Consider the following 27,655-nt stretch of genomic DNA (forward strand, 5'->3'; position numbering starts at 1 on the left):
AATGATCCAAGCTTTATCGTCAGTCCCCCACATTGCGGGTTCTGAGGGGCCCGTCAACTACACCACTGGTCCTTCTGGAAACTTTTCATTATTTATCGGTCTCCATTCCACATTGAATCTTACATTGAATGGGGATTTTTTTTTTGTTTTTGTTTTTTTTACAAACGACTATCCGGTTTTTGTAATACCAGGGGTTAAACGCATTTCCTTGTCATTATTTCCAGGTCTAACCTGTTTGAGTAACTCAAAGATTAATATCACTCTGATGCCATTTCAAAGCCCATGTGTTTTGACTTTGTAGGCTGAGGAGGAGAATCAACATGATTGCCTTTGTAGCTACCTCGGCTACATCGGCCTTAGTTGCCCAATGTAGGGCATGTTTGAAACAGCTTTCAATGGAAAGAAAGTAAATTTTTAACAAGCGTGGTCTAATGTTACCCTACCAATGAAAACAAATGGTGAACATATGATATTAATAATAACATGGATCTGGGAGAATTTTGAAATATATAAAATAAATATTCTTAAAGCTTTTAAATCAAATGTACCATGTTATTATATTGGGAAATTCGATGGCTTGCCAGGTGTTAGGCACAGTCTGAAGGTCATAAATATAGGTAATTCCCAGAAATATGCATAATTAAATAAACGCCAAATTTTGGGTTGCGTTGATGAAAGCCCGTACTCAATGTTCAATCTGTACTTTTACGAAATGCATCCTGGTGTCTCTTTCGTTTAGGAACTGGAAACATTGATGAATCTGAACAGAACAGCTGGAGGAGCACGCTTTATGCGTTGGCGTGTTACATGTTAAGGTAATCTATTTTGTAGGTAATTTGATATGAAGAGGATGTTTTTGAAATTATTACTCTATTGCAATAAATAACAAATATTGACAATAATCGAGCCACAGGGTGGATAATTTAAGGTGAAATTGAAACACTGAAGAAAAATGGTCAATTTTCATTATTACACGCTGTTTAACGTAACATACTTCATAATTAAGAGGATTAGCATGTAAATAATTCAATTTTAAACTCAGCTAACTTCAAAAGTTTGTTAGAAAATCTAGGGTAAGATTGAAATAATAAAGGAAGTTACGTACCATCACATTTTATGCAAAGCATACTTATATTGATAAAATGTTAAGTTCTCTTAGCAGGAAATGAACTCTTACTGTCATAGATGAGGGAATGAGTTGCATTAATGGGCGTAGATTAATTTTCGGGGGAATTTATTACAAAGCACAACCGAACTTGTGAGCTAGGGAGGCACTGAAAAGCATGTATACTATCTAACCAAGTCAGAGTAGCAGCGCAGAAGGTTAGTAATGGGTGCTTCCGTAGGGAGTAGGCGCGTCAGCGATGGTGGGTATGTGCTTAATCTAGATATCACAATGAAACTGACTTAAGTTTCATCAGAATTTTCGCAAGTCCTTTCATTTTTCCTCCGCACTCTTTCACTGCAATTTTCTTTATCATATTTTACGTCTTATTTTACTGCAGTACGATGTTAAGCCGTCAACTGATTGATTTCTCTTTGTTAATGTTATGTTTGACATATTTCTAACGTATGTTCTTCGCATTACATCATGGTTGAGTAATCACATCCTTGCAAAATTTTAATTACGTTCTTTACCATAAAACTTAGAATATGAGGAATTGAAAATTGGGAATTTCTTGAAATCCTTATGTTTTAACCTTTCCTACGTCAGGTGATTCAGCTCGCTTTTTTAATGTTCCGTGATATTTGAACACATCAGTCAGTTCCACCATACGGTGTTCGAAGTGGAAAAAAAGCAGAGATGGTATGATTTATTACAATTTTGACTCGACCGGCTATCTATTTGGTCTAGGAATTAATTCGTGCGGTTGGTACGCACACATTGAAGCTGTAGTACAAACACAAAATACATAAATACCTTAAGAAAAATATTGTCCATCGCTAGCCACCACTTTCGCCCATCTGTCAGGCAATGTACGGATTCCGTGGCGAAAGAAGTCCTCATCCTTGGAAGCGATCCAGTCAGAGACCCATGTTTCGATATCTTCTGAAGAAGTAAACCGCTGTCCAATCAAATCGTTGTTCATGCAATCGAACAAGTAGTAGTCCGAAGGAGCAACGTCTGGTGAATACGGCGGGTGGGGTAAAACTTCCCATCCGACATTTTCTAAATAGGTTTTGACCGGTTTTGCGACATGTGGGCGAGCGTTATCATGTTGAACAATAAGTTTATCATGTCTGTTCTCCCATTCTGGTCGTATTCTGGCCAGAGCTTGCTTCAAACGCATTAATTGTCGTCGATAACGTTCTCCATTCATAGTTTCACCCGGTTGCAGCAGCTCATAGTACACCACACCTTTCATATCCCACCATATGCACAGCATAACCTTTGCACAGTGAATATCTCGTTTTGGTTGTGATGGACCTGGTTCACCTGGTTTCACCCAGGCCTTTTTTCGTTTAGGGTTCTCGTAATGGATCCACTTCTCATCACCCGTAATAATTCGATGCAGAAACCCCTTTCTGCTCTGTCGTTGAAGCAGCAATTCGCAAATGGTTTTTCGTCTTTCAACGTCTCTGTCTTTCAATTCATGTGGAACCCAATGTGACATCTTTTGAATCATTCCCATGGCTTTCAAGCGTTTGGAGACTGTTGTTTCATCAACGCCTAATGCTGCTGCAAGTTGTTCCTGCGTTTGACACGAATCCTGCTCGAGCAATGCTGTCAATTCTTCGTCTTGAAATTTTTTTGGCTGTTCAGCTCGCTCTTGGTTTGCCAAGCCGAAATCACCACTTCTAAACCGTGCAAACCACTTCTGACACGTTCGCTCAGCTAGAGCATGGTCACCATACACTTCCACCAAAATACGATGACTTTCAGTCGCACTTTTCTGCATGTTAAAGTAATGCAGCAGGACACCCCGCAAAAACACTTTATCAGGCACAAATTGCGCCATGTTCACTTAACTACAAACTGGTGTTGTTGACGCTTTAATCCACTGCCCTATACTACGAACGATACGCGATGACAGGGGTTTGCAACACATGTGTGGATACACGGAACTGTGGGACGCTCCGTTCGTTGCGCCATCTCTTGTCCACCCGCACGAATTAATTCCTAGACCAAATAAATGTTGAAATGCAGTGAGGGTATGTTGGCTAAAAGATTGCATTTCCATTTACATAATAACTGAAAACTATTGGAGAGCTTCTTTGTAGAAACGGGGAGGGGGAATATGGAGAGATTTTGATCCCCTGCCAACAACTTTCCGAAACAAATAAAACATCTTCCTCTTATGATGTATTATAGGGAATTATACATGAAAATGCTCAAAAACTGATTGACGATCTTACCAATTTCCTGTGGAAAAACTCCAGGTCCCTCACTCGACAGTGGGGTATTCCAAACCCCCGGAAGGTCCGTCCCCACAGTAAACAACCCCTAAATTCGTCCATACTCAAAACATGGCATTTATATACATTAAGGTAAAAAGACACACACACATACATAATAAAGAAATAATTCAATCAACACATAAAAATATAAACTAGGTGAGCTTCTTTGAAGACGCCTCATTTTAAAAGCAAAAGGTAGGAAAAGATAAGAAAAATGTCGACGTGTTGTCAAGCTCGAAATTATTTCTGCGTAAGAAATGAAATCATCTTACGTGCAGAGCTATTCGTCAACTACTGTGTATAAAATGGATTTATTAAAGATATTTAGTTTCTACTTTTCAGTGACGGTATGTTTTAATCATTGCAAAACCAGAGATGGTATGCCTTCAACTGTGAAAAACCATACCACCGCATACCGTCTCAATTCGACCACTGCCACCATCTTAACACTGTTCTCGAACACTATCATCACTTACTAGTACGTTACTTAAAACACCTGACTGGAACGAGTTAGACACCCTTTAGACATCTTTGAGATGGGTTAACTGCTGTATCGCCTAACCACTTTTAGAAAATTTACCAGATGAATTGGATAATTTATTTTGCAGTTCACCAATACCGGCTTCTTGTGCCGCAACTGACGAGGAAGAGTGAGTGAAAGTCAGTTGAGAAATATAGTTGAAGTTAACATAATACTACTTGTTAGTTGTTTTTATGATGTAAGCGGCCCAATATATAGAGGCAGAAAGGTACACTGGTGCGTAAATGATGAGATCGTCACATATCGTGTTTGAGTTTTATCAAATTGTACAAAAATTAGGAGTGTTAAGTGTTAAAATTGTATGAAAGACAGGGTCTACTAAACAGGCGAACAGTTAGTCGTAAGTGTAGAAACTAATTGAAACTGCAGAAAAGAACATCTAACCAAAAATAATTTAGTACATTTTGGTAGCTACTTTTTTTGAATGACATTTAGTATCTCCCCCAAAGCTGTGCAACACATAAGCCATGCATTTTATGACTTATAAAGTATTTTTTTACACTATCCTTGTTTATCCACTTATACCCACCACCGCTGACGCATCTGCTCCCTACGGACGCACTCCCTCGCTTCCGCTCGGATCCTGTTGCGATCTACCCTGACTCGGTTAGATAACATTCATGGTTTGGGTACAAAACCTCGCGGCAACAACATCGCGGACCAAAACCTCGCGGCTCAAATTCTCACCGGGCCGAAACCTCGCCTGTCCAAAATCTCTCCCGCCAAAACCTCGCAGTCCTGATCTCTGGACACAGAATCTCGCCTGGTCTAAACTAGGCGGGACATAATCTCGCCTGGGAAAAAATGTCGTCAGTATAAAACGTCGTCACGACGATTTCTTCGATGTAGAATCTCTATATATTGTTATATGTATATATTTTGTAATAACACATATTTGCAGTGCAGACTTTCTATTAGATATTTTCACGTTTTATGCATACTACAGGTAAGATTCATATATATTCGGACTTCTCATATGTATCTCTTCCGAAATCATAATTCGTGTTTCTCCCGCAAATTTAATAAAATCATGCCCTCATAAATGAGAATATCATCAAAATATATTTATCTAAGAGCTCAATTTTGACTAGAACACGCATGTCTAAACATCACTAACATTACACATTGCATAATTAAGAGGATTAATATGTAAAAAATGTAATTTTGAACACCACTAACTTCAGAAATTATTTTACTAATTATCTACCTCTTTACCGTTTCCCGAAAGATTGGAACCGGGTTTTATGGTACCCGTAAACCGTTTGGTATGGGTAAAACTGAGGGGTTCACCACGAAAGTGGTTATGATATTATTTCCGGAAAATTTGTCATCTTACGCTTTTGAGAGTTTGTGATAGGCAGAATAATAGGAAGCATATATGTTACGAAATCATATATGTAAATTAATTATTATTGCAATCTTATAAATAATTATTGAATTTTAAATGATTATTAAATAACATTATTTAAATAAACAGTCGCAAGACTCAAGCAACCTTGCTTTTACCGACCTACAGTTACATTATGATTTTTTTTCTCGACTATTGTTCATGCTAACAACCCCCCCTTCTTTTTTTTATTCTTTTCTCTCCCAAGTGACCGTGTTTGTGCACAATGCAGGAGGTAAATGTAAAGAAAGAAATAGTTAACTTTACAATGCCCGCTCCAGCTGGTATACTCATTCAATAATAAGAAATTACACCCTATTAATTGTATGAAAATTTGTCAAAATTTACCTAACCTTAAGCGAACTCGTCCCTAACACTATTCTTCTTATCCCTGTCTTACTCTACTATATTCTTTTAAAGCGGTTCTACTTATCGATGCGCAGCTGGAGCATGTATTGTATAGTTTACCCAATAATAATAATAATAATTAGGGAAATTTTTATTTATTTTTTTTCCTTTTTACTTCCCTCCTTTAGACATACTTGCAGTAATGTGTACGTCGTCGGAAAGCTCACTTCTTTACCTTTTGAGTAATATACAGTATAATTTAATTATATGGAGTACCAGTTCTTTACATTGTGTGGTCTAAATGTGTTTTAACTATTATTTTTCAGTTCTGTTCACATAACTATCTGATAATTATGGTATTTGAAATTTGAGTTCCTTCGACAGAAGAAAATATGACAACCGAACCAAAGAGAAACTTTCTAAAAAGCAGTCTGGAAAATGCTTCTTTTAATATTGTATGCCAGGTGAGTGTTACTTCAGTTCATATCTTGCATAGTGATCTGCTAATCTATTGAAGACAAAGACATTTACAATGTAGAAAACAAAATAAGTACAAACAATGTTATAGAATAAGATTGAAGGCTATTTTTTTTCTTATTTTAACTTGCGAATAGAGTTTGGTTAGTTGAAAAAAAAAAGTCTGTGCTTGTAACTACAGGGTAGTTGCACAATATATATAACTAGATAAGGTGATTTTTTTTTTACAGTATAATTATGTAAGAAGTATTACACAAGATAAGCTGAAAATAATCAATTTTGTCTTCAATATTCTCTACAGGTGCAAATTTAGTGACTTTCAAAGTAAATAATAGAGTAAGGCCGCGCTAAGAAGAACTCTGACAACTCTCACGTGCGATCAAGCGCGGTTGCCACGTTTATCTTCTGTAACAATACAATATAACAAGGGGCACATTTTGTGGGAAAAGAATCACCTATGTATTACTACAAAAATATTATTTAACATTTTGCCTGACGAAATATTAGTCAAAAGAAACAAACAAATTAGTTTGCTTTAGGATAGTTTACAAAATCGCAAAGAAAACAACTGTTACTTCTAAACACATAGGGCCTTATGCAGAATCGTTTTGACGTATGATTAGCGTCATACTAAATGCCTGACTACTGCATGGAAACATATGTTAGTCGAACTCTTTAGTATGACATCGAGCTTCTTCGTGGCTAAGCGGTTAGCGTACGCCTTTGACATGGGAGAACCCGGTTCGATTCCCGGCGGGAGCTCAGTGGTTCGGATTCCACGTTAATCAGTAGGTCCACGTCTCATATAGCCTCGCTGCTGAAAGAGACGTTATACTCAAAATCAACTCAACTCTTTAGTATGACACTAAACACGCGTCAGAAAGACTCTGCGTAAGACCCATAATGTTATATCTTTAAAAAAAAGAAAAAAAAATGAAAACTACCTACGTTAGAGAATGGCTTTCAATTGTAGACAATTTAATCCCGTTTGCTGTAGAAATCCTACTCTTTTTTCCTATGGTAGATAAAGTTTCCGTCGGTTCAGCGAGGTCTTTCGGGCACTTCTCTCTTGTGATTCCTTTCAGAGTTGTAGGGCTAATGTATAAAGCTGAATCTACTCTTTCAATCACTTTATTCAATGGCAATAAAGGACCGTCCATTAAGTTCTTTTTCCAAATATTCCCTAAGATTAAACACAAATTCCCGTGCCTGACTTGTCAAGGGCACCCCCTTTCCGCAGTTCTTACTCACTTCAGACATTGTATTCATAAACACAAACACACACACATACACATACTAAATTTATATTTTAGGTCCAAGTGAATAATACGATTACAACCTGTGTTACACTGATGACTGAAAATAACAACAATTACACCACAATATTCACACCAATGCACTGAGATGATAGCACAAAAAAATCAAAACAACCTGACAACACAAAAACTTTAACAGTAATGAGTAGGTATAAATGCGACAACACTGTTCTGTTACCATGGAAACGACCTAGTGTTTCTAAATGTCTTTTTGTGGGTCTAAACCTATCCTTCCCTTGAGATATTGGTGAAAAAATGTCTTCTACGAAAAGACAAACATAGCTGGATCATGTCCGTTACTTTCCAACTACTCAATTTCTAAATCAGTCCTTTTGAAAATCTCATTATAACGGTCTCTGTAATATATAGACTATGTACATTTTTTTCGATGTCAACAAATTTCCTACAAAGACCATTAGAAATTCTACTAATTTCAGCCTGACATTCCAAATCACGGTTCATTCATTGCCCTTGAACTTTAGAAGAGCCGTACAGACTCGCTACCCTCTTCGCTTTCAGTTCCACGAAAACCAGTCCCTGCGGCGACAGGGAGGTGGACCGGTTGTTGTTCCATGTAACCCTAATTCTATTTACATAGCAAACTTGTCAAAAGGACAGAGTTGTGTCAATAAGTGGAAAAAGAATTAAAAAATCATTATTATGGCAATAACGTTAGGCGTAGTGGAACTACGTTGTGCTGGAATGTTGAGAAGTAAAGTGAAATACAATTATCTTTTAAATATCTAGTTTGTAAATATTTCAACTTATAATCTGATTCAATCAGTGATAAAGTAACTCGATTCCTTCATCGTTCTGTCAAGTGGTCGCTTTGATTCTTCTTGGTATGACAGTTCGCAACATTGTCGTCAACTTACACGATGTTAGATCTCTCAGAGCTCAGGTTACGATGGCCTTAGAATAATAATATACAACACGATATACAAAACACAATAATGCACAACACGATTGGACTGGAATCAAATCAGCCTCTCCATCTTACTATCTTAGTATGCTAACCATTACACTTGCGTTCTCCTCCTGACGAACCACATATTCTAACTAAAGCTTGAAGTTTTTGTAAACTCAATGTAAATGCACTGTGACGTAAATACATTTGTTTGTGTTGTGCACATAGTACAATAGCAAATACCCTATTCAATTCAATAAATACGTTAAATAATAATAAGTGTGTTTTCCTCTTATTAATGCAGATTAAGTAAGTACAGAGTGATCAGAAAATTTCATGCTGTTCTAAAACAGTGATAAACAAAGAGCAATACAGTGGGCGGTACATACCTTTAGGTCCCCGTCAGCATCCAACACATTTTGCCAACGTTCCTGCAACTGCACAATACGCTGGTAATAACGCTCGGCGGTCGTGGATGCAAAGAAGTCTTTGCGTGCGTTCCGCAGGTTTTCCCCATTTGCGAAGGATCTCTCACGGAGGTGGTTGTCGAGAGAATGAAACATCTGCTGGCGCAAGGGAAGGTGAATATGGTGCATGGCACACACTCTCCCAGCCAAGTTGCTGAGGGGTTTCCTGGGTCCTCTTTGCCACATGTGGCTTGGTATTGTCGTCCAGGAACAGCACACTCTTGCTACTCATCACTCCTGGCTCTTTCTGACGCAATGCACGGTGCACCTTTTGCAACTGCTGAAAGTCGAGATCAGCATTGATGGTCTCACCAGGTGGAAGGAGCTCTTAATGCACCATTTGCCGACAGTTCCATCATCAGAGAGAATAAATTCGTAGGTGAAGGGTGGTGTGAGGAACAAAGTCATGTGGCAACAACCAATGTCTAGTACGCTTGGAGGTATCATAGAGGACTTACTTGTCATCACCCTGAGCAAGCGATCAAAGATGGGTATGTTCAGGTGCCGAGTGAGCAAAGACAAGCAGGTTGTCACTTTCTATTCCTTGTTGGCTGCCGACAATGTGGGGTACCCATTTGCCACTTGTATAACTTTTCTATTCCATGCAAGTGCAGTCTGACTGTTTCAGCGGAAACATGGAACTTTTCCTCAAGTTCATCACACTGTCCTCCTCCTATATCGGCCAACGTGGGGGATGAAGGGGTAAATACCCCTCTAAAGAGCGAACATAAGGCAATATGACACATTTTAGCAAGGCCATAACTAGCAACACACAATGCAGATTTGCTTGAACCTCCTGCAGTGAAAAATGAATCAAAAGTAGGGTACACATGTTTTTTATACGGCCAACGTGGGGGATGAAGGGGTAACCACCCCCGCAAAGTGCGAACATACGCAACACTGATTGTTAAGTGTTGTTAAGAAGACCATAACTAGTCACGCCGTTAGAGATACGCATTGGCTAGTGTTGAAAAACAGCTGTAAGTTTGGTAATTTACGTAAAAAAATTTTGAGCACCCCCTCACGACCACCCTTAAATGTACACAACCACGTTTTTGAGGTCGTAAGTGAAGCGAGATTATACTGTTGACTTGCCTGGAGAGCCTAATGTAATAAACTGTAATTATTTGTGATGCTTGTACAGCGGTGGACACTTCTAAATGGTACACCTTAGCCGTAAATCTCCATATGCCTGTACCATTTAGAAGTGTCCACCGCTGTACAATCTGCGTGCGATCTTAATCTATAATTCCAATTATATTGTATTATACGTTGTTGGATTTCATTTACTAGCCAGTTCAATTTCTTAGTACGTACTTTGCGTGGAATTAACTAAAACATTCGTTTAAACACCAGTTAACGGTGCTTACATTAAGAATCATCGTCCCCAGCTCTCGGTGAAGATTGATGAAGGCATGGTACGAGAGTAGTTTTGTCGTGGCAAGCTGGGAACGAGAGACATGAGGAGAGATATAAGAAAGAAAAGGAGGATAAATACTCCATACTGTTTAGAATGTAAGTTTTATTTCAATCATTTACGTGTAGAAAACAATAAGTAACAATAAAATTATCTCAGTTTATAGTACAACGGGTTCGATTCCCGGCGGGAGCTCATGTGGTTCGGATTCCACGTTAATCAGTAGGTCCACGTCTCACATAGCCTCGCTGCTGAAAGGGACGCTAAACTGAAATTCAATTCAACTCAGTTTATAGTACAAGACCAGCTACAATCGATGAGTTGAAAGCAGCCATTGGAAACGAATGTACCCAAATACCAATTTACAATGATTAGGAACGTTTTAGATTCCATCCGTCAGCGTTATAGGCTGTGTCTGGCTACAATGGCCAATAATTTGAACACTTTCGATAAATGGCTGGTTTCTGCACTTGTTCACATTACATTTGAATTTTGATACTTTATACATTTACCTACAGTTTTAACTAAATTAAAACAATTAAGGTAGTAAAAAAAAAATGAACTACAGGTTGAGTTTGATTCCCAACTAAGTTCTGCTGTTTTTAACTCTTTTAATTCGCACTCGTAGAGGATATGGTATGAAGAAAATTGGTTAAATTTGTCCATTGTTTCATATAATAAAAAATGAAACTACTTTGTAACTGTATAGTAATAATTGTTATAATAAATATATTTAATATCAAAATAGACACAAGTTTAGCCGTTGTACGTTCTCGCCGTTGTATGTTGCTTTGGAAAATTACTACACTATGACATTGTGTTTGTTACAATGCTATAGTCATAAGGTGTACTTGTTGGTTTGAATTTCAATTATTTGACTAATAGCTTGGTTCGTATCAGTTAAACGTCTCTTTTGAGAAGTTGAGGATATACGAGACAAGATCTATAGTTTAAAATAAGATCAGTACCACTGGTGGGTTTTATATTCAAGGTAATACCTGCACGGAACAAAATCCGGAATAATAAAATGGCGCGGTTGCAATACTCTACAAAGTAGCACAAGAACTCTTACCTAATGATGCGTATATTTGCATTAACTGTTTTTGTATTTGCTTTCTTCCAGATTGCGTTTCGAGTGTTGACATTCCTATTAAATGCATTTGTGTTACGATATGTGACCAAAGATGTTCTCGGTGTGATGAATGTTCGACTACTACTTCTAGAATCGACTATTCTGTTTCTAAGTAGAGAGGCTTTCCGTAGAGCATGCTTAAGTAAAACAACAGAACATTACTGGCCGCAAATTATAAATCTTGTGTGGTTGACGTAAGTTGCATTCATTTCTAGTAGTTTTAGTATTTTTGCTTTTGCTTTTTCTATTTTGTAAAGTTCTGCTTAAGTAGAGCAAATTATACTGGGGAATCGTTTTCCCTCACTATTAAGTTTTATTATAAAATTCTTTTTATAAACAGTGTGTTAAAAAATCACTGATGTAAAATCCTCTAATAACTGGGTAAAATATGGTTTATCAAGGCCTGAGCAGCCTAGACAAAGATCTCTACCGAGTTTCGAGCAAACTGAGTGGAGTGGATTTCGAACAAGCAGAGAAAGGTTAGAAAGCTACAAAGCTCCAGGCAAGCTGGGTGGCTGAGGTTAGGAGTTTCTAGCAAACAAAGTGAGCAGTATAGGAGGCCTAGAGCTCCGAGCAAGCTGAGAGTAGATTTGGCCAGCTAAAGGCTGATACCAGATATGGAAGTCGTCCTTATTTTATAGCTGGTGGTTCTTCTTCGTCACATGATTAATGGTGTCACTGGTGTTCCTGTCATCCGCCACTGTTCGTAGTATGAAACACATGGTGTTGTTTTTATAAATACAAACATGTGTTGGATTTTAAACAGAGTCATGTGCAGGATATTGCAATATTGAACACAGTAATCTAAGGTGGGAGAAATGGCATCTTTCCTTCAACACCAGAAAAAGTACAATAAGATTTCAGTATTACTAAAGAATAACTGTTCAATGGAAATTCTTCTGCAGAAATTCTTCTATGAAAAAGTATGTTAACTCTCTGTAAAAATACATATTTTTTAATATAATGGCCTGTAAATACAATTTTCATTATAGTGTAAATAATAATTTTTGCAGCTGAAGTTTAAAACTTAGAAATATCCTTAAATACAAGGAAGAAGACAGTTTGACAAGGATGTGAATAGAAACTTGATGTTTCCAGTGTAAAGAAAGAGAAATATTAGTTTACAAATTAAATAAATCAACGCAAGTTCTATTAAAACTTTTATTCTCTATCATGATTCATTTGTATGTATCATGTGTCTTCTTAAGCTTTCAAATTAAAGATGTACGTTTTATTTAAGTGAATATATAGAGTGATATTGCCTCCTAGAGTGATATTGTCTCCTATTCCATCCAGACCTACTTTTTTGTGCATTGGAATGACCTTTTCGTCACTGAACCCATACGAGACGTAAACCTACATCTTAACGTAGTATTGGAATCATATGCGCTCGTGAGAATCGAACCTGTACCTTGCATACGAAATTCAAGAATGTCATCACGAAAAATTTTCACAACCAAATTTTTCCGCACATGTTATTTTATACGATTAAGCGTAGAAATTAAGTAGAGGAATATTTGTTGATCTATTTAACGTACTTTTATTCTTTCATTTTCTTTGAGATTTGTATTCTTTGTGAAAACATTATTAACTTTCCTTATTTCGCAGGATTCCAACATGTTTTGTGTGCTCAGTGATGTTTGGCTTTGTGTGGCTGAATATTTTGGATCAGCCAGATCTCTCCGTAACTGCGCATTATAAATTAGGAGTGTGGTCGATTGCTATAAGCTGCATGGTAGAAATGCTCTCTGAACCTCTGTACTTAGTTGCACAAGCGTTTTTATTCGTTAGGTTAAAGGTGAGTATTACGTTTTTCAAATATGACAGGAGGGACGCGTCTCGCAGAATAATTTAGAGAATAAGAACGAAAGAAAACATGAAATCTGCTCTAGCGCGCAGATTATTATAGAAGTAATATGTACTAATTTTGCCAGTGAATTCCGTTAAAGCATTTGTCTTCGGTAACACACTGTAGACTTTTCCTAGTTAATAAAGGGCATAAAGAAGGGAAATGTAGATTGATAAATTTAAGGATTTTTTTAACATCAGTAAAATAAACAGGTTATTCAGTTACCCTATGGAAGTGTTAAGCAGCATACAACGGATATATTAATGCTATACTTTTTTTGCTTACTTTATGAAGTAGAGGAATTGTGCGGTTTAATGGGACAGCACTCATCTCTGATGCTAGGGTCTCTGATCCTTCAATTCGTTTCGTTTACAAACAAGAAAAAGGTAATAAGCCGTATCAATGTAAGCGTATTAACCCACTAATTGTTACATGTGTGGTGCGTCAAGTGTTTCCTTACTATAAATTTCGCAAACCTCAACTGTTTGGTTTTTAATGTAACCTGCTGGATTATTTCTTGAACCGGTTCTTAATTCATTTCTTCTTTTTCTTGTGTTCGGTAAAAAGAATAACTTAAGCAGTTAAGGTCGAAATTTAGCAGATAGTATATGACTTTCTTTTCTAAGAAAAACTGTACACAGAAGCTTCATCTTGCGTGTTTAAATAGTGTTTCTGTATCCATTAACATTGAACTGCATGGATGTTAAGTGAAGTGTGCTGAATCGAATGCTCTGGAATTTTCGGTGCAGTAGGTAAAGATTTTATTGTTTGCTGTAATTTATGATGTAGTTCATTTAAACCTTTATCAAGGTTTAATTTTGTGTTTTGGTTCTAATGAAGAAAGATTCGCCCTTTTATATAGGTACATTCGATTATAAAAGAATCATTGGCGAAATCCGTACTTGTTTTTGCAGACGAGAACAAAGTTTTGTCCAGTTTAAGGTCAAGTTAATAGCGAGTTATTATGTTTATATTTAATGTAATAAGCACGATTTCGGCAGTTATCAGGAACTATAATTGATGGCTTTTCTATTAATTTTGACATATTCGATTGTATTACGACACGGGTTATTTTTAAGCGGTGAAATGTTTAACTCAGACGACTTCTCACGTAGGGAGGTGTTCTAAAATCTGGAAGGAAAATAGGTATTAGTAAAGAAACAATTGTGGAATGTGACTGATGGAATTAAATAAAATCATTAGTCAAGTTTGCATTCCGACTCTTCGAATAATGTAAACATATTTATTATAATTGTTTTTATAGTACTCGCGCCGAGTCGTGAAGCTTGGGCTCTAAACCAATCACAGAAATATTTTGCTTGAGTTCTGATACATCGGAAAACTTCGGTACAATTCGTGGAGCCGCTTCCCGAGCGCATACTTGGGAAAACGTCAAACAGCTGAAATTCACAAACAATGTTGCCAAACTGAAGAGAGAGTAAATGAGTATTTAAAAAAAGTTACCAAGAATAACACTGCACAACAATAACCACTGTAACAATTATTCTAAAACGGTAGCAATAACACAAATAGTAACAACGAAAATATAACCAACAACAACAACAACAACAACAACAACAACAACTACAACTACTACTACTACTACTACTACTACTACTACTAATAATAATAATAATAATAATATAAACGGAACTTGGCGCAAATCCGACTCGGGAGATATTTTCCGTGTAGTGCGAGAGACGACACTGACACAATTTGATGGGTGGGGGTTGACGCCCACCCTCGCATTCTATTGGGTGGTGAAATCGGTAGATCTAGGTCAAGCTTCACGACGCGGCGCGAATACTGTAGTGGCGTAAGAAGACTATAAGCTTATAAACATTCCTCATGCCTTATAAACCTAGTAATGCGTGTGGATGTACTTCTATGTGATCGAATTTCTTTTCTTAAGAAGAGTTCATTACGCAATTGAAATAAAGCTTTTTTATTATAAAAGTATGATTAATATATCTGAAGAAAATGTAAATTTTGTTTTTTTTTTTCTGTAAGAAATTGTTTTATAGAAATTAAATTATTTGAGTCACTGATAATATCAAAGTATCACGTAAGACATGATGTAGACAATAGGCAATGGAGAGGATGGACTTCCTCTGTGAACGGTGCTAGATAGTATCTGATCTTATGTGATGATTTGAATAATACCTTATTTTTCTAAACATAACAACACAAGAGTTCATTGCCGTTTTCTTTCTTTCAGGTTGTAATTGATACAATATATATTACTGTCCGGTCAATTATATTCACTTCCTTGGTAGTTTGGAGTCCTGAAAGTGCAGTCGTTGCTTTCTCAGTAGCACAAGTATTTTCAGCGTTTGTAGCAAGTGCGTGTTATTATTTGTATTTTCATAATTACATTTCCAAACGAGAAGAACAACAAAAACTGGTGAAAAAGGACCAACCCGCAACTCCAGATAGTCCTGTGTATGATGATTTTCCTTTTACTTCATTATTGGATTTTCTTCCTCGAAAGCTGGATGACAGGGTATGTTGCAGATTGTATTACTTATTTCTTCTATGAGTGTCGTCATCGTATGATGAAGAAAACTTACAATCTACTTATGTTTAACTGATAAATTTCTTGAGCCTTGAGTATGATTACCGGAATAACCTACAAAAGAAAGAAAAATACATTTTTGTTTGGATTGTAAGCTTTACAGCGCTTAAGCACTTCACGATCATTTCCTCTTGTTTCAAATGTGCTACTATCTCTGCCGGTAGGCGGGAGAACTCAGTGACGAAAATAAGTGTTCTTTCAAATTGTTTTTCTGATAGTGTCTGAGAAAATATAAGCTGTTTTTTTTTTTTTTTTTTAACAAGAAATAATTTTATAGAAATTTAATTATTTTTTTGAGTCACTAGTGAGAGTGACATCAAAATATCACGTAAGATATGATGTAGACAATTGGCAGTGGAGAGAATGAACTTCCTCTGTGAACGGTGCTAGATAGTATCTGATCTTATGTGATGATTTGAATGAGACCTTATTTTCTGAATTTAATAATACAAGAATTCATTATGAGACCTTATTTTCTGAATTTAATAATACAGGAATTCATTACCGCTTTTCACGGGAGCATAATGTTACAGTTTTTAACTATAGTCCATACTTTCCTGCTCCAACCTTCATTCTCTGATGCGAATTTTCTTGGAAGATGATTCATACGGACTTTCATTTCACTAACAATTTCGAAATAATTTATGTGCCTTTATCATTATCTTTGTTGGGCTAAAAGGCATGCTTGTATGTAAAGATTCGGGTTAAGATAGTATTTTAGACTTCTTTAGCATTCATCACGTTAAATTGTATAAAATTCTGTGAACACAAGAATTAGTCGGATAATAGGATTAACCAAATGAAATAAGACTTAAAAATGATAATAATATCAGTATATCTTTATATTGCATCTAAAGTTATAATTTAGAAAAGTTGGGTCGTAGAGAAGGCCCATAATGTAAGAATGGTTTGTGTGTAGAACAGCAACATAGATTCACGTAGATAGTTTCTTTGAAAATAATGTTGTAGACATGAGAAACAAAATATGGTAGCACTTTCTCACGTTCGTTGTCAATTACAATTTTCTGCTTTTCGCATGATGTGTTGCATTTAATACAAATATATATATTTCAAATAATTCTTGACTTACTATTATATTAACCTGCACATAGTACATTATCTTGCCTTGATGTCCTGATAAATGCCAGTACGCGCCAAAGGCGCTGTGGAGGGGACCCGGGTTCGATTATCGATGGGAACTCATTTGGTACGGATCTCATGTTATCAGACTGCTCATGATATTTTCTTCTGTTTTATAGCTTAGTAATTGTTTTTGAATGTGATTGTAAATTTATCTGTGAAGAAATTAATTTTACGTTCTGAATCATAAATATATTTTGTTACTTCTAAAATCACTAGCAGTCTCACAGGCCGACGTTTAATGTAGATTCGGTGCTGAACAGAACACTAAACTCGAAATCAACCAAGCTACCAACGTACCAACCTTGATAAATGCCAAGAATGGTTCTGTTAATGTTACTCTGTAAGGAGATACTGCAAAATGTGTCAAAGAGGATTTTGAATGTATAGTTTGTTTTTCTTCTTTTAGTGAGGTTATATGTTCCCAACTTTGGCTAACTTTTTAAAACTTTTATGAGTATGTGACTTTGCAACACAAGGAATTTTTCTGATTATGTGTCTCTCTGGTACTGGTTTTAAAAGCTGTTTCTTCAAATGTATGATCTACGGACTTTCTGTTTTACTTCTATAAATAAGTTTGAAATTGTTAAATTATTTCTGTAAGAGCTTGAGAGATAGCAAAGCACAGTTGTTAGCTTGTTTTCTTATTGAAACGAGTTAATCAAGTTTTCACTCACCAAGCTAGGTTAGAAATATTGGATGAACGTTTTCCTTTTTGATTGACAGAACTATAGCATTTTTCTCCCTATTATTTGTATATTTGTTTATTGCAGGCTTCTATCACTATGCCTCTTGCAGCTTTAACGTGGAGTTTTTTCAAACAAGGAATACTAAAGCAAATTCTTACTGAAGGGGAACGGTATGTAATGACTGTTTTCAGTGTGTTGACTTTTGCTGAGCAAGGAGTTTACGACATAGTAAATAACTTAGGATCGATGGCTGCTCGCTTCATTTTCCGTCCCATAGAAGAAAGTGGATATTTTTATTTTTCACAAATGGTGAAAAGAGAAGCAACTATGCAGGAACAAAACCAGGTGATAAATCAACTTTTCCCTTCTTATTTGCTTCTTTTCCCTTCAACTTATGGTGTACTGCTTTGTCGTTTTCATATTTTAAATATATATTTTAAGGCTATCCAAAATAAGGTTATGGAAATATAGGTGTAATAATATTTAATGAAGTGACTGATCCATTCCTTTATATTTCATTTCTCTCTCTCGCTATATATATATATATATATATAGCGAGAGAGAGTGAGTATGTGTGTCAGTCATCGGCTTTTCGCATGGAAAGGAGAGACCTACAGTCACCAAATTGGTACACGGATAGATCTTAACCAGGCCAATGAAGCCCTTTTTTCGAATTTGGGCACGGCACGAAGATTAAATGTATGCATAAAAAGAAATGATAAATACACAGAATACCAGATATTAGTTTAAAATTCATAGTTTTCGGGGTCGCTGAGATGAATAGTGACACACTTGACATCGTTCAAGTTCAGTTTTATCCTCCACTGTAATAAGGAATTGAGGGTAGCGTGAAAACTAACTTGCTCAAAATTGCCAATATTAGTGTCAAATTCATAGATTTCCAGGTCGCTGAGAAGAATAGTCACATTTTCCTACACAGTCCAAGTCTAGATTAGCCCCGGGTTCGATCCCAGCTCCAGCCAAGTGAACTTTTTGGTAGACAAACACCGTGTGCGTGGGTTTCCTCAGGGTTTTCCAGTTTCCTCCCACTTTCTTCATTCCACTCTTTCACTCATCTCTCATCACCACCACCTCCTTTAGCCTAACCGGCATAACCGTGGAACGTAAAACTTCAAGATTTCATTTCATTTCATTTTCAAAATCTTCAAACACGTCTTCCTCAGCGCATTGCTAGGGTGGACAGACAGAGAAGTTCACATATGTCTTTTATGTAGTAACAATTTTTCTTTAGATGCGGTGAGGAAGAGATGAGGATTGCGTCGAAAACCGTTCGTATATCTCATGCATTTGGATGTTTTAACGTGTAAGATTTGTTTTCTTTTTTAATTTACTGTTAACAGATATATATCCCATTATATAAATTAGTAATTCTTATAATAAGTCTTGTAAACCAAACAAGTTTTTACAAACCATATGTAAAGTTAATAATAGAACTCATTTACACTTAACTGCTCTATCTTTTTTTTTCCAAGAAAGAATTGGCTGAAGCTTCCCAAGTCCTCTATTACCTGTTACGCGGCATAACCGTACTAGGATTGAGCATTCTGATGTTCGGCTTCTCGTACTCTCATCTGCTGCTATATTTGTATGGCGGACCATCACTCGTCTCTGGACCAGGACCTACTTTACTTCGCACTCATTGTTTCTGTGTGCTACTTTTGGCCGTCAATGGAATCACGGAATGTTACGCTTTTGCAGCAATGAGTCGAAAAGAATTGGACAGGTAAGAGTATCGTAATCAGCAGGAAATGAACTAATATTTTCTAAAATGAAATGATTCGTGTATAAATTCAGTGTAATGTGTTTCTAAGTTCGCCACTCTCGTTATAAAAATAAATAAATAAAATTGATAAACCCAGATAATCAAAATGATCAACTTGTTTCATAATAATAGCTCATTGTCATGTCTTTATAGGTACATAGAATAAACCACCAAAAGCGCCGATAACTAATGACACGTAAAAATACTAACTACTTAATAGTAAAATTAATATTATAATAGTAATACGGACAACTATAGTTAAAGACTGTAGTGCTCCGTTACAATATATTTAGAAGAGAACATTTGTAAAATATAGAAATAATAAATAACAAAAATATGTGAAATATGCCCTAACTTGTAAAATATTGCAAACAAGTTACATTTTCTAGATAAAATAGCGAAGCTTATTTTTTACGAGTCCACGTACGATGATGTACGTAGATAATATAAAATTATACGGGGTTTTAGCTTCATATACAGGGTTACACTGTAACAGATTTGTTGTAAATTTAGAAGTGATCATAAGCCATTGTAAGATGTGATGCATACTTAGCTTGGGAGGAGCTCAGTGGCTTCTGTGACTTTTGCTAGATAGTATCTGATCTTACAATATTCGAATACTTTTGCTGTTGATAAATATAACGTTAATGCATTAATAAAGAATAGTATTTTGTAAACACAGCAACTGCATGATATTCTGAAGTAAAGATTCTGAAAGTTTCAGGAAAGAACTGTTATAAATTTCCATATCATATGACAAATGTGATTCATATGCACATCTAGTGTTTGAGAAACATGAAATTCCATTCATTGCTGCGAGCTGGTTTTGAAGGCATTGATAATAAGATGACAAAGATGGCATTATTTTTCCCCGAACCCTTCAAAAACCCTATTCTTTTTCACTCGATAAATGTCATTGAATTTGCACGTATAGAAAAATTGTGGGAGAAGAAGGGGACATTTCCTCCATTTATCATAAGGGGGCGCGGTGGCTCAGTGGTAGAGCGTTCACTTCCGGTGCTTGGGGTCCCTGGTCCGATCCCAGCTCGCGCCGTGTGGACTTTGTGGTGGACAAACACCGTGCTCGTGGGTTTTCTCGGGGTTCTCCCGTTTTCTCCCCTTTCTTCATTCCACCATTTCACTCATTTCTCATTATTACCGTCTCCTTTAGCCTAACTGGCATAATCGTGGGACGTTAAACTTAAAATATTTCATTTTCATTTTTAGCATTTATTATAACACTTTTACCCTCTAGCAATAACCATTATTATTATTATTATTTATTAATAATATTATTAATAATAATAATATTGTAGTTCTATGTAGTAGCTGCTATTAAAGTTCATGTTCATTTATTTCAGCTACAATTATATCATGGTTCTTCTATCGGTGACGTTTCTGGCTGTGTCATGGGGATTGACGAAGTTACTCGGTGGAGTAGGTTTTATTTTGGCCAATTGTTGTAATATGCTGGCCAGAATCATTCACAGGTAACAAAATCTTAAGTCTTCAAACTTAGGCTGATATATTAATACTACATAGTTAAGAATTTACGAAGTAAGTGGATGTCGTAAAGTAATATTATGTGAGAAATGATGCATAGCTAGCTTTAGAGGAGCCGAAAGGCCTCTATGATTTATTGCTAGATAGTATCTGATCTGACGTTAATTTAAGCTCATTGTATGTTTTAGAGGAAGAGCTAAGACGCCAATAGAATTTTCTCTGCAACAACAATTCTTAGAAAATGCTTATAAGGAGTGCTTCCTAACGGTAAAGCAAGTTTAGTAGACTCCTTCAAAGTTTGACCATATATAGAATCTGCTAATAGACAGAAATTTTTTGGTATCATAGTACATACAATACAAGCTATCCCATAAGCATTATATTTAGAAGTGTTATTTTTGACTTAATAGAAATATATGTATTTGCAAATAGTATTGTATCAACTTACGAGGGTCAGTGAAAAAAATCCCGGAATTTGGTGCAGGGCGGATCCAGGACCGACTTCTGGGGAGGGGGAGGAGGGCGGTGGGTTGTCATATTGCTACTTTTAAGGGCTCCAAACTTTGGGATGGGTTTTATTTATATATATAAAATAAGAAAGTTTTCTCTTCTGGGTGGAGGGGCGATTGCCCCTCCCCGCTGGATCCGCCCCTGATTTGGTGTAGCTCTTAATTACCAAATATAAGCACACAGTAACTCAATCTTGTTCAAAGTAGTCACCTTCGGAACCCATACACTTGCTTCATCATTTCTGCTATTACTAAAAACTCCGGCGAAAGTCCTGTTTTGGCGCCTTCCGAACTTTAGGCGGGGTCGCGTTGGTTTTGATTCCATTTTTAACCCACCGTTGAGGTTCAACTTTGGGAAGAACCAAACATCCGATAATACTAAACTGTTTCTAAGGCTATCAAAGTCTCTGAAGCAGATTTCCCCCCAATTTGCACATGAACTTGATGTTTTGGATGTTGTTCGAACTGCGACATTGCACCAATCGATCACCACACACTCCTCCATTGAGCTACACTACTCATACACTGCCTGTTGTGACCTGTTCACACATGTCAAATTCATCCTGACCATTAGGCAACCTGAAGACTGTACTGTATAAGATTCATTGTGATTGCATCATAAATACCAAAACCACAAAACATTACAAAAACATTGACTGCTCCTCGTAATACACATTTAGAATGTATAACGGCGAACAAGACATGTGTCTTGCAAGAAGATAATTGTAATTTGAGGAAAGCACGAGAATGTACGTAGATACTTGAACCTTGACACACATATGATAGAATACACACAAAGAAGGTTGATTGATTCTAATAAAAAAGTATCGGCGAAAGATTACGTTAATCTCAATTAGAGAAGTATAAATGCTAACAAAACAACGTTGCTAAAACATAAAATAATCTTCTAATAATTCCACAAATAGTGGAATTGTAATTAATTAGTAATTTTTTACACAACCGAAATGTTCCAGATAAACAATACCCATTCATTTATCGAAATATTAGAAATATAGCAGTAGAAAAAGAGAGAGAGAGTATAAAGTGAAAGCCACTAATATGAACTAATTATATCCACTTGGAAACTTAAATTTCTACCACTTGGCAACATTTCAGTACTTGTGACAATAATTGAAACGATCCCTATTGGTAAATACGAAAAAGTGATGTTGAATTCCAAGAAGCCAACACAAATCTGGTCACCAAAACGGAGACATTTTGTTTTATTCCATATAATTTTCCACCAGATTAATACCTTCCGGACTATCTTGGTTTACGGTACACTACAGTTTCCGACTCCTCGATAAGCTATACGTTCATGACAATTGAAATTACATTGATTACCGCTAAACATATAATTCCCAGCTAAACTATTGTGTATAATTATAACCCGTACGTTATCATCCTTCACATTAAACTGAAATATCTTCTATATACTTCGTTAGATATTCTTGGATATTCATTATTGTCAGTTTATGTGAAACTTAATTATACTCTGTGAGTAACCGACAGCCCCTGTCATGACTTTTCAGCCGTTACAGCAACAATAATATGCCAGTTTTCGTTTAGCTGGGTTTTCTCCATTAATCCTCCTCCGGAAAACTGCTATTATCGTATATACCTATCAAGTCCGGACTGGCAACCGACAACCGTAAAATAAGATAAAATAAACTATTGTTAACGTAGTGATTGCGAAAATATAGATTTTCTTTTTTATATTTTTTTGTATCACAGACATCCGTTTCATGAAATCAGCAGATGATGGTGAGAAGATTATTAAAGGGGAGGAGAAGCGAGCGATGATTATACATTCTTCACTTGTCCAAAGTTAAGGTGCTCGCACTCTATTTACAGAGCCAAGACCTACCCCAGACTCCTTGCTCTTGGTATTGGTAAGAGTACTTCGTATGCATAATGCAAGGACACAGAGACAAATACAGTTCATAATAAGAGACACATCTCACATTCCGTATTGATCGTAAGTTATTTTTTAAAGACTTTCAGATTAAGATAATTTTCTAATTTTATCCCACTCTTTTTTACTTGTAGGGGGCGCAGTGGCTCAGTGGTAGAGCGTTCACCTCTGGTGCTTGGGGTCCCGGGTTCGATCCCAGCCCCCGCCAAGTGAACTTTGTGGTGGACAAACACCGTGCTCGTGGGTTTTCTCGGGGTTCTCCCGTTTCCTCCCACTTTCTTCATTCCACCATTTCACTCATCTCTCATCATCACCGTCTCCTTTAGCCTAACCGGCATAACCGTGGGACGTTAAACTCAAAGATTTCATTTCATTTCTTTTTTTACTTGCATCCACGTTGCACTTCCAGCCTCATGCGGCCCGTGCGCACGTGATTAGTGTGCCCGTTTATAAAAGCAGGATTGAGCCTTCCTTGCTGCATAATATTGTTTCTTATTTTAATTTAGAAATTACTCAAATTTACAATACCAAGTTAAAAGATCCACAAAAGTCTGTAACCAGCCAAACAATTTTTAGTTAAATAATATACGGTCAGTACATCGGATCTTATTGCCGTTGTTTCTGTCCTAGACTGGAATTCGATGCCTGTTAGTTCAAATAGTTCATCGACTGTATTATGATGCTGCTCTGATTTGTAGTGGAATCCATAATTATGTACACCAAAGACACGCATGTGAACCGTTTGGCTAATATACATAATTAGATCATTTTCTTCTACAGTATGTATGATCTTCGAGTATAAGAACTAAACATTCTGTTTGATTTTTCTTTTAATTTTAGTGTACGGTTCATACATTCTCAATACCAGGGAACACCATATAAACCGTTACGAGGTCTCATGCCAGGACCATTGCTGCTAACATCTGTGTTAATAGGAGGAATAATAACTTCTATTTCAGAGGTACGCTGCATGCTTAACTTAATGCCCCTTTTATATTTTATCTTCCTTTTTCTGATAATATATATATTATTTTCTGGTGCAATTGTAAATTTGTGTTAACTTGTAAAGTGTTATGTAAAGCAATGGTGTGAAACCTTTAGGTAAATATGTTTACAAAGTTAAATTTTGACTCTGTAAATGTTGTCATTCCTCTCATATTTAGGCTGCCACACACTTCGGTACCTGTACATGGCAACACTAGATTTTCTGCTTTGTAGTTTTCATCGGTCGAGTTAGGGGGCGCGGTGGCTCAGTGGTAGAGCGTTCACCTCCGGTGCTTGGGGTCCCTGGTTCGATCCCAGCTCGCGCCGTGTGGACTTTGTGGTGGACAAACACCGTGCTCGTGGATTTTCTCGGGGTTCTCCCGTTTCCTCCCACTTTCTTCATTCCACCATTTCACTCATCTCTCATCACCACCGTCTCCTTTAGCCTAACCGGCATAACCGTGGGACGTAAAACTTAAATATTTCATTTTCATCGGTAGAGTTAATTACTATTCTCAAATCTCGCGTGAGTTTATTCAAATTCTTTAATATATGTAGATCAAGGTGTCTATCGGTCATGAAAGTCAAGAAATTTAGTTTTGGAGTCTCGATATATATATATATATATATATATATATATATATATATATATATATATATCTGTACTGGTATAAGTAGCGACTGGAAAATTATGTTCTATTAAACCTCAAAATTCACCATCAAAAATGTCTATGGTCAGCTTTAGACGCTAAAATCGCGAGCAATGCATGAAAATTCGGCCTAATTCGCACCTAAATTTGCTCTTGAGATTGTCCTTCAGCTGGCATCGTTGAGCAGTGGCAAATCGCATCGCCGAAACCACCTACGCATTAATCAGTTGATTCAACTGTGAGAAGTCAATTTTTTATCGCTCCAAGGAACAGTCTTTGAAAGTAGAAATAATATAAAGAAAAGTGCTAAAGAATATAGGTAGTGTTATTAGTTTTTGAATGTTACGAAATTTTATGCCAAAGAAAAGGTCACGGAATTTTATTCTGGAATTTTAGTAGATATCCTGTATATGTGCAAGTAAATTTGTGATTTTTTAAATTTTTTTTTATACTTCAACATACAATCTATATGTTTTGACAAAAGCGGATGAATAGTGAATGTGTTGATAGATTTATCATAAAGTGAGAGTGGCTGAATATAAATTTTGAGTGAATTACCAAATGAAAGAACCTGCCAGGAGATTTCCAAAAATACAGAAGGTTGTTTTTCTGTATATCCGACCATTTTCGATTCGGTGCTGGAACTATGGGTTTGCTAGCTGGAGCAGTGTTGTGTATGACCTTGTAGGTGCGTGAGTGTTGCTAGTGAGTATTATCAAATGAAGTCGAAAATCCAACCGGTGTCGGAAGGGTTATGTAATGGCCCTTTTCCATGCTACTGTAAGTTTTCATACGTACGCATTGTGAAACAATGTCGGGAGAATGAGTTATAACTCGGGGTGACTACTGCGAAAGCTATTGTGGCCCGTTACACACAACAGGCTCTCCTTGCACACAACATTCTCTCCTTGTGAAATATTCATTAGGAAAAACACCAGGAGAAAGGCTGCAAGCAAAGTGACAACCGTAGTGCTAAGGGTGATCTGTCGATTGGCGTACCAAGAAAATTCCCCGACTTAATGTATATGGGCCACAAATTCCACCTTGCACCGCCAACTGTAAACAAAACATTCGCAAGCGCCTCAGGTTGAAGTGTGTGTGGGAGACCTGTGTACACCACCTGGCACCGCGTCACATTGCCGAACGTAAGATGAACTGCAGGAAACTGTATGAAAAGTACTTGGTGGGTTCCAAATGGAAGAAAGTTGTCACAATGGATGAATCATATGCTCATCTCATTGCTGGTGGTCACATTCGGGCGATCACATACCACGACATTGACGGCAAGGGGTGCAGCAACTTTATTCGTCAGTGGAGGGAAGGTTTCCCGCGTGGAAATATGGTTGTTTTGGGATTCGGATATGAGGATAAGTTGATGATACGCAAAGTGGACAAAAACGTGAAGGTGAATGCAAAATACTTCCAAGAATCCATTCTGATACCTATCTATAGGAGAGACATCCCACAATTGTATCGAATGGACGCGAACCAGGTGATGATTCGTATAGACAAAGCTTCGAGTCTTATCACCAGAACATCACTACGTTTTTAGTAGGAAATGGAGAGGAATTAGGAATTCGTGTCATTCCGTTTCAAGACATTCCTATGAAAAGCCCAGATGTCAGTCCAATGGATCTTCAACATCGCCGCGCGCGCACCTTGGATGGTCTATGAAAAGTTTGCAGGGAGGAGTGGAACAGAATTCCCATGCATGTCCTGCGTCAGAGCTTGCTGCAATGGAAACGGCGATGCTGTGTGATGGTCCACTAGAACATGATCGGCGGTGACGGCGCTGAAGGTGAGTACCCATCAAAAATGGTCAGATATAAAGTGAACAACCTTCTGTATATGCTTTATGGAGGATATCTTAATATATAACAATGAGAATCAATTTTTTACTGCAGGCTAATAATTGCATATTAAGAAATGTTACGTAATCATACTAAATTTTTCTCTTTTTGTAGTGAAGATAAGTCTGTTTTGCACTACCTTACATTCTCATGTTCTCATTTTTTTCAGACATTTATCTACCCTTGGTCCAAGATCGGTCATTTGTTGATAGGAATGATATGTTTCCTTATTGTTGTGGTAACTTGTATATATGAAGAGAAGCAGTTAGTTCAATTCGCAGTCAGTAAATGGAAAGAGAGGCGGAAGCAAAAATAGAGTTACTGGTGTGTATAACTTAAAAAGATTGTTTTTAGAGTGATAATCAAATAGCAATAATAGGTTCCTGTTGAATCCATATATAAGAAATAGAACTAAAGTTTTGTGACTTTACGCCTCGTACACGTATATACTTATTAATTGCATGACACTTTAAAAACGTAACGTGCCATAACCCCGACGTTGGTAGCAGTAAATGAGCGAAACGCTCGTCGCAGAGACGTAATAATAAGATTGCTTATGATGTCCAGAAAGCTTAGTTCTGTTTCTTTTATATGAATTTATACAGTAATTAATGTATTTAAGAATTTCTGTTCTTTGTTTCTGATTCCAAGTATTAAGTATAGATTCAGCCAAACACACATGATATTTTATGTTACATTCTAAAAAGATCAGGATTATAAAAGCAAAGAGGAAGTCTACTTTTCTGTCCCAACATAAAAAAATATCTCGGTTATAGATAAGGAGCTTCTTCGTGGCTATGTGGATAGCGTGCGCACC

At 36.8% G+C, this 27,655-nt stretch overlaps 1 protein-coding gene across 2 annotated transcripts in view; it reads left to right on the top strand.

Moving 5' to 3' along the window:
- Positions 1 to 667: 667 nt before the first annotated feature.
- The window catches only part of LOC145673092 (man(5)GlcNAc(2)-PP-dolichol translocation protein RFT1), a 32,006-nt gene continuing 5,018 nt past the window's right edge, over positions 668 to 27,655 (top strand). The window contains exons 1-10 of one of the 2 annotated variants that reach the window (XM_081742448.1): positions 668 to 815; positions 6,002 to 6,139; positions 11,383 to 11,585; positions 13,000 to 13,189; positions 15,459 to 15,743; positions 17,729 to 17,989; positions 19,138 to 19,388; positions 20,789 to 20,917; positions 24,195 to 24,315; positions 27,008 to 27,162. In XM_081742448.1, coding sequence (XP_081598574.1) covers positions 6,068 to 6,139; positions 11,383 to 11,585; positions 13,000 to 13,189; positions 15,459 to 15,743; positions 17,729 to 17,989; positions 19,138 to 19,388; positions 20,789 to 20,917; positions 24,195 to 24,315; positions 27,008 to 27,154 — 1,659 coding nt within the window. In that variant the 5' untranslated portion in view covers positions 668 to 815; positions 6,002 to 6,067 and the 3' untranslated portion in view covers positions 27,155 to 27,162. Of the gene's footprint in view, positions 832 to 6,001; positions 6,140 to 11,382; positions 11,586 to 12,999; positions 13,190 to 15,458; positions 15,744 to 17,728; positions 17,990 to 19,137; positions 19,389 to 20,788; positions 20,918 to 24,194; positions 24,316 to 27,007; positions 27,163 to 27,655 lie in introns of both variants that reach the window. The other variant, XM_081742449.1, reaches the window with a different exon arrangement.

The sequence above is a fragment of the Thermobia domestica genome, chromosome 16, assembly GCF_964235325.1.
Source record: "Thermobia domestica chromosome 16, izTheDome1.hap1.1, whole genome shotgun sequence".
Classification (NCBI taxonomy): Eukaryota; Metazoa; Arthropoda; class Insecta; order Zygentoma; family Lepismatidae; genus Thermobia; species Thermobia domestica.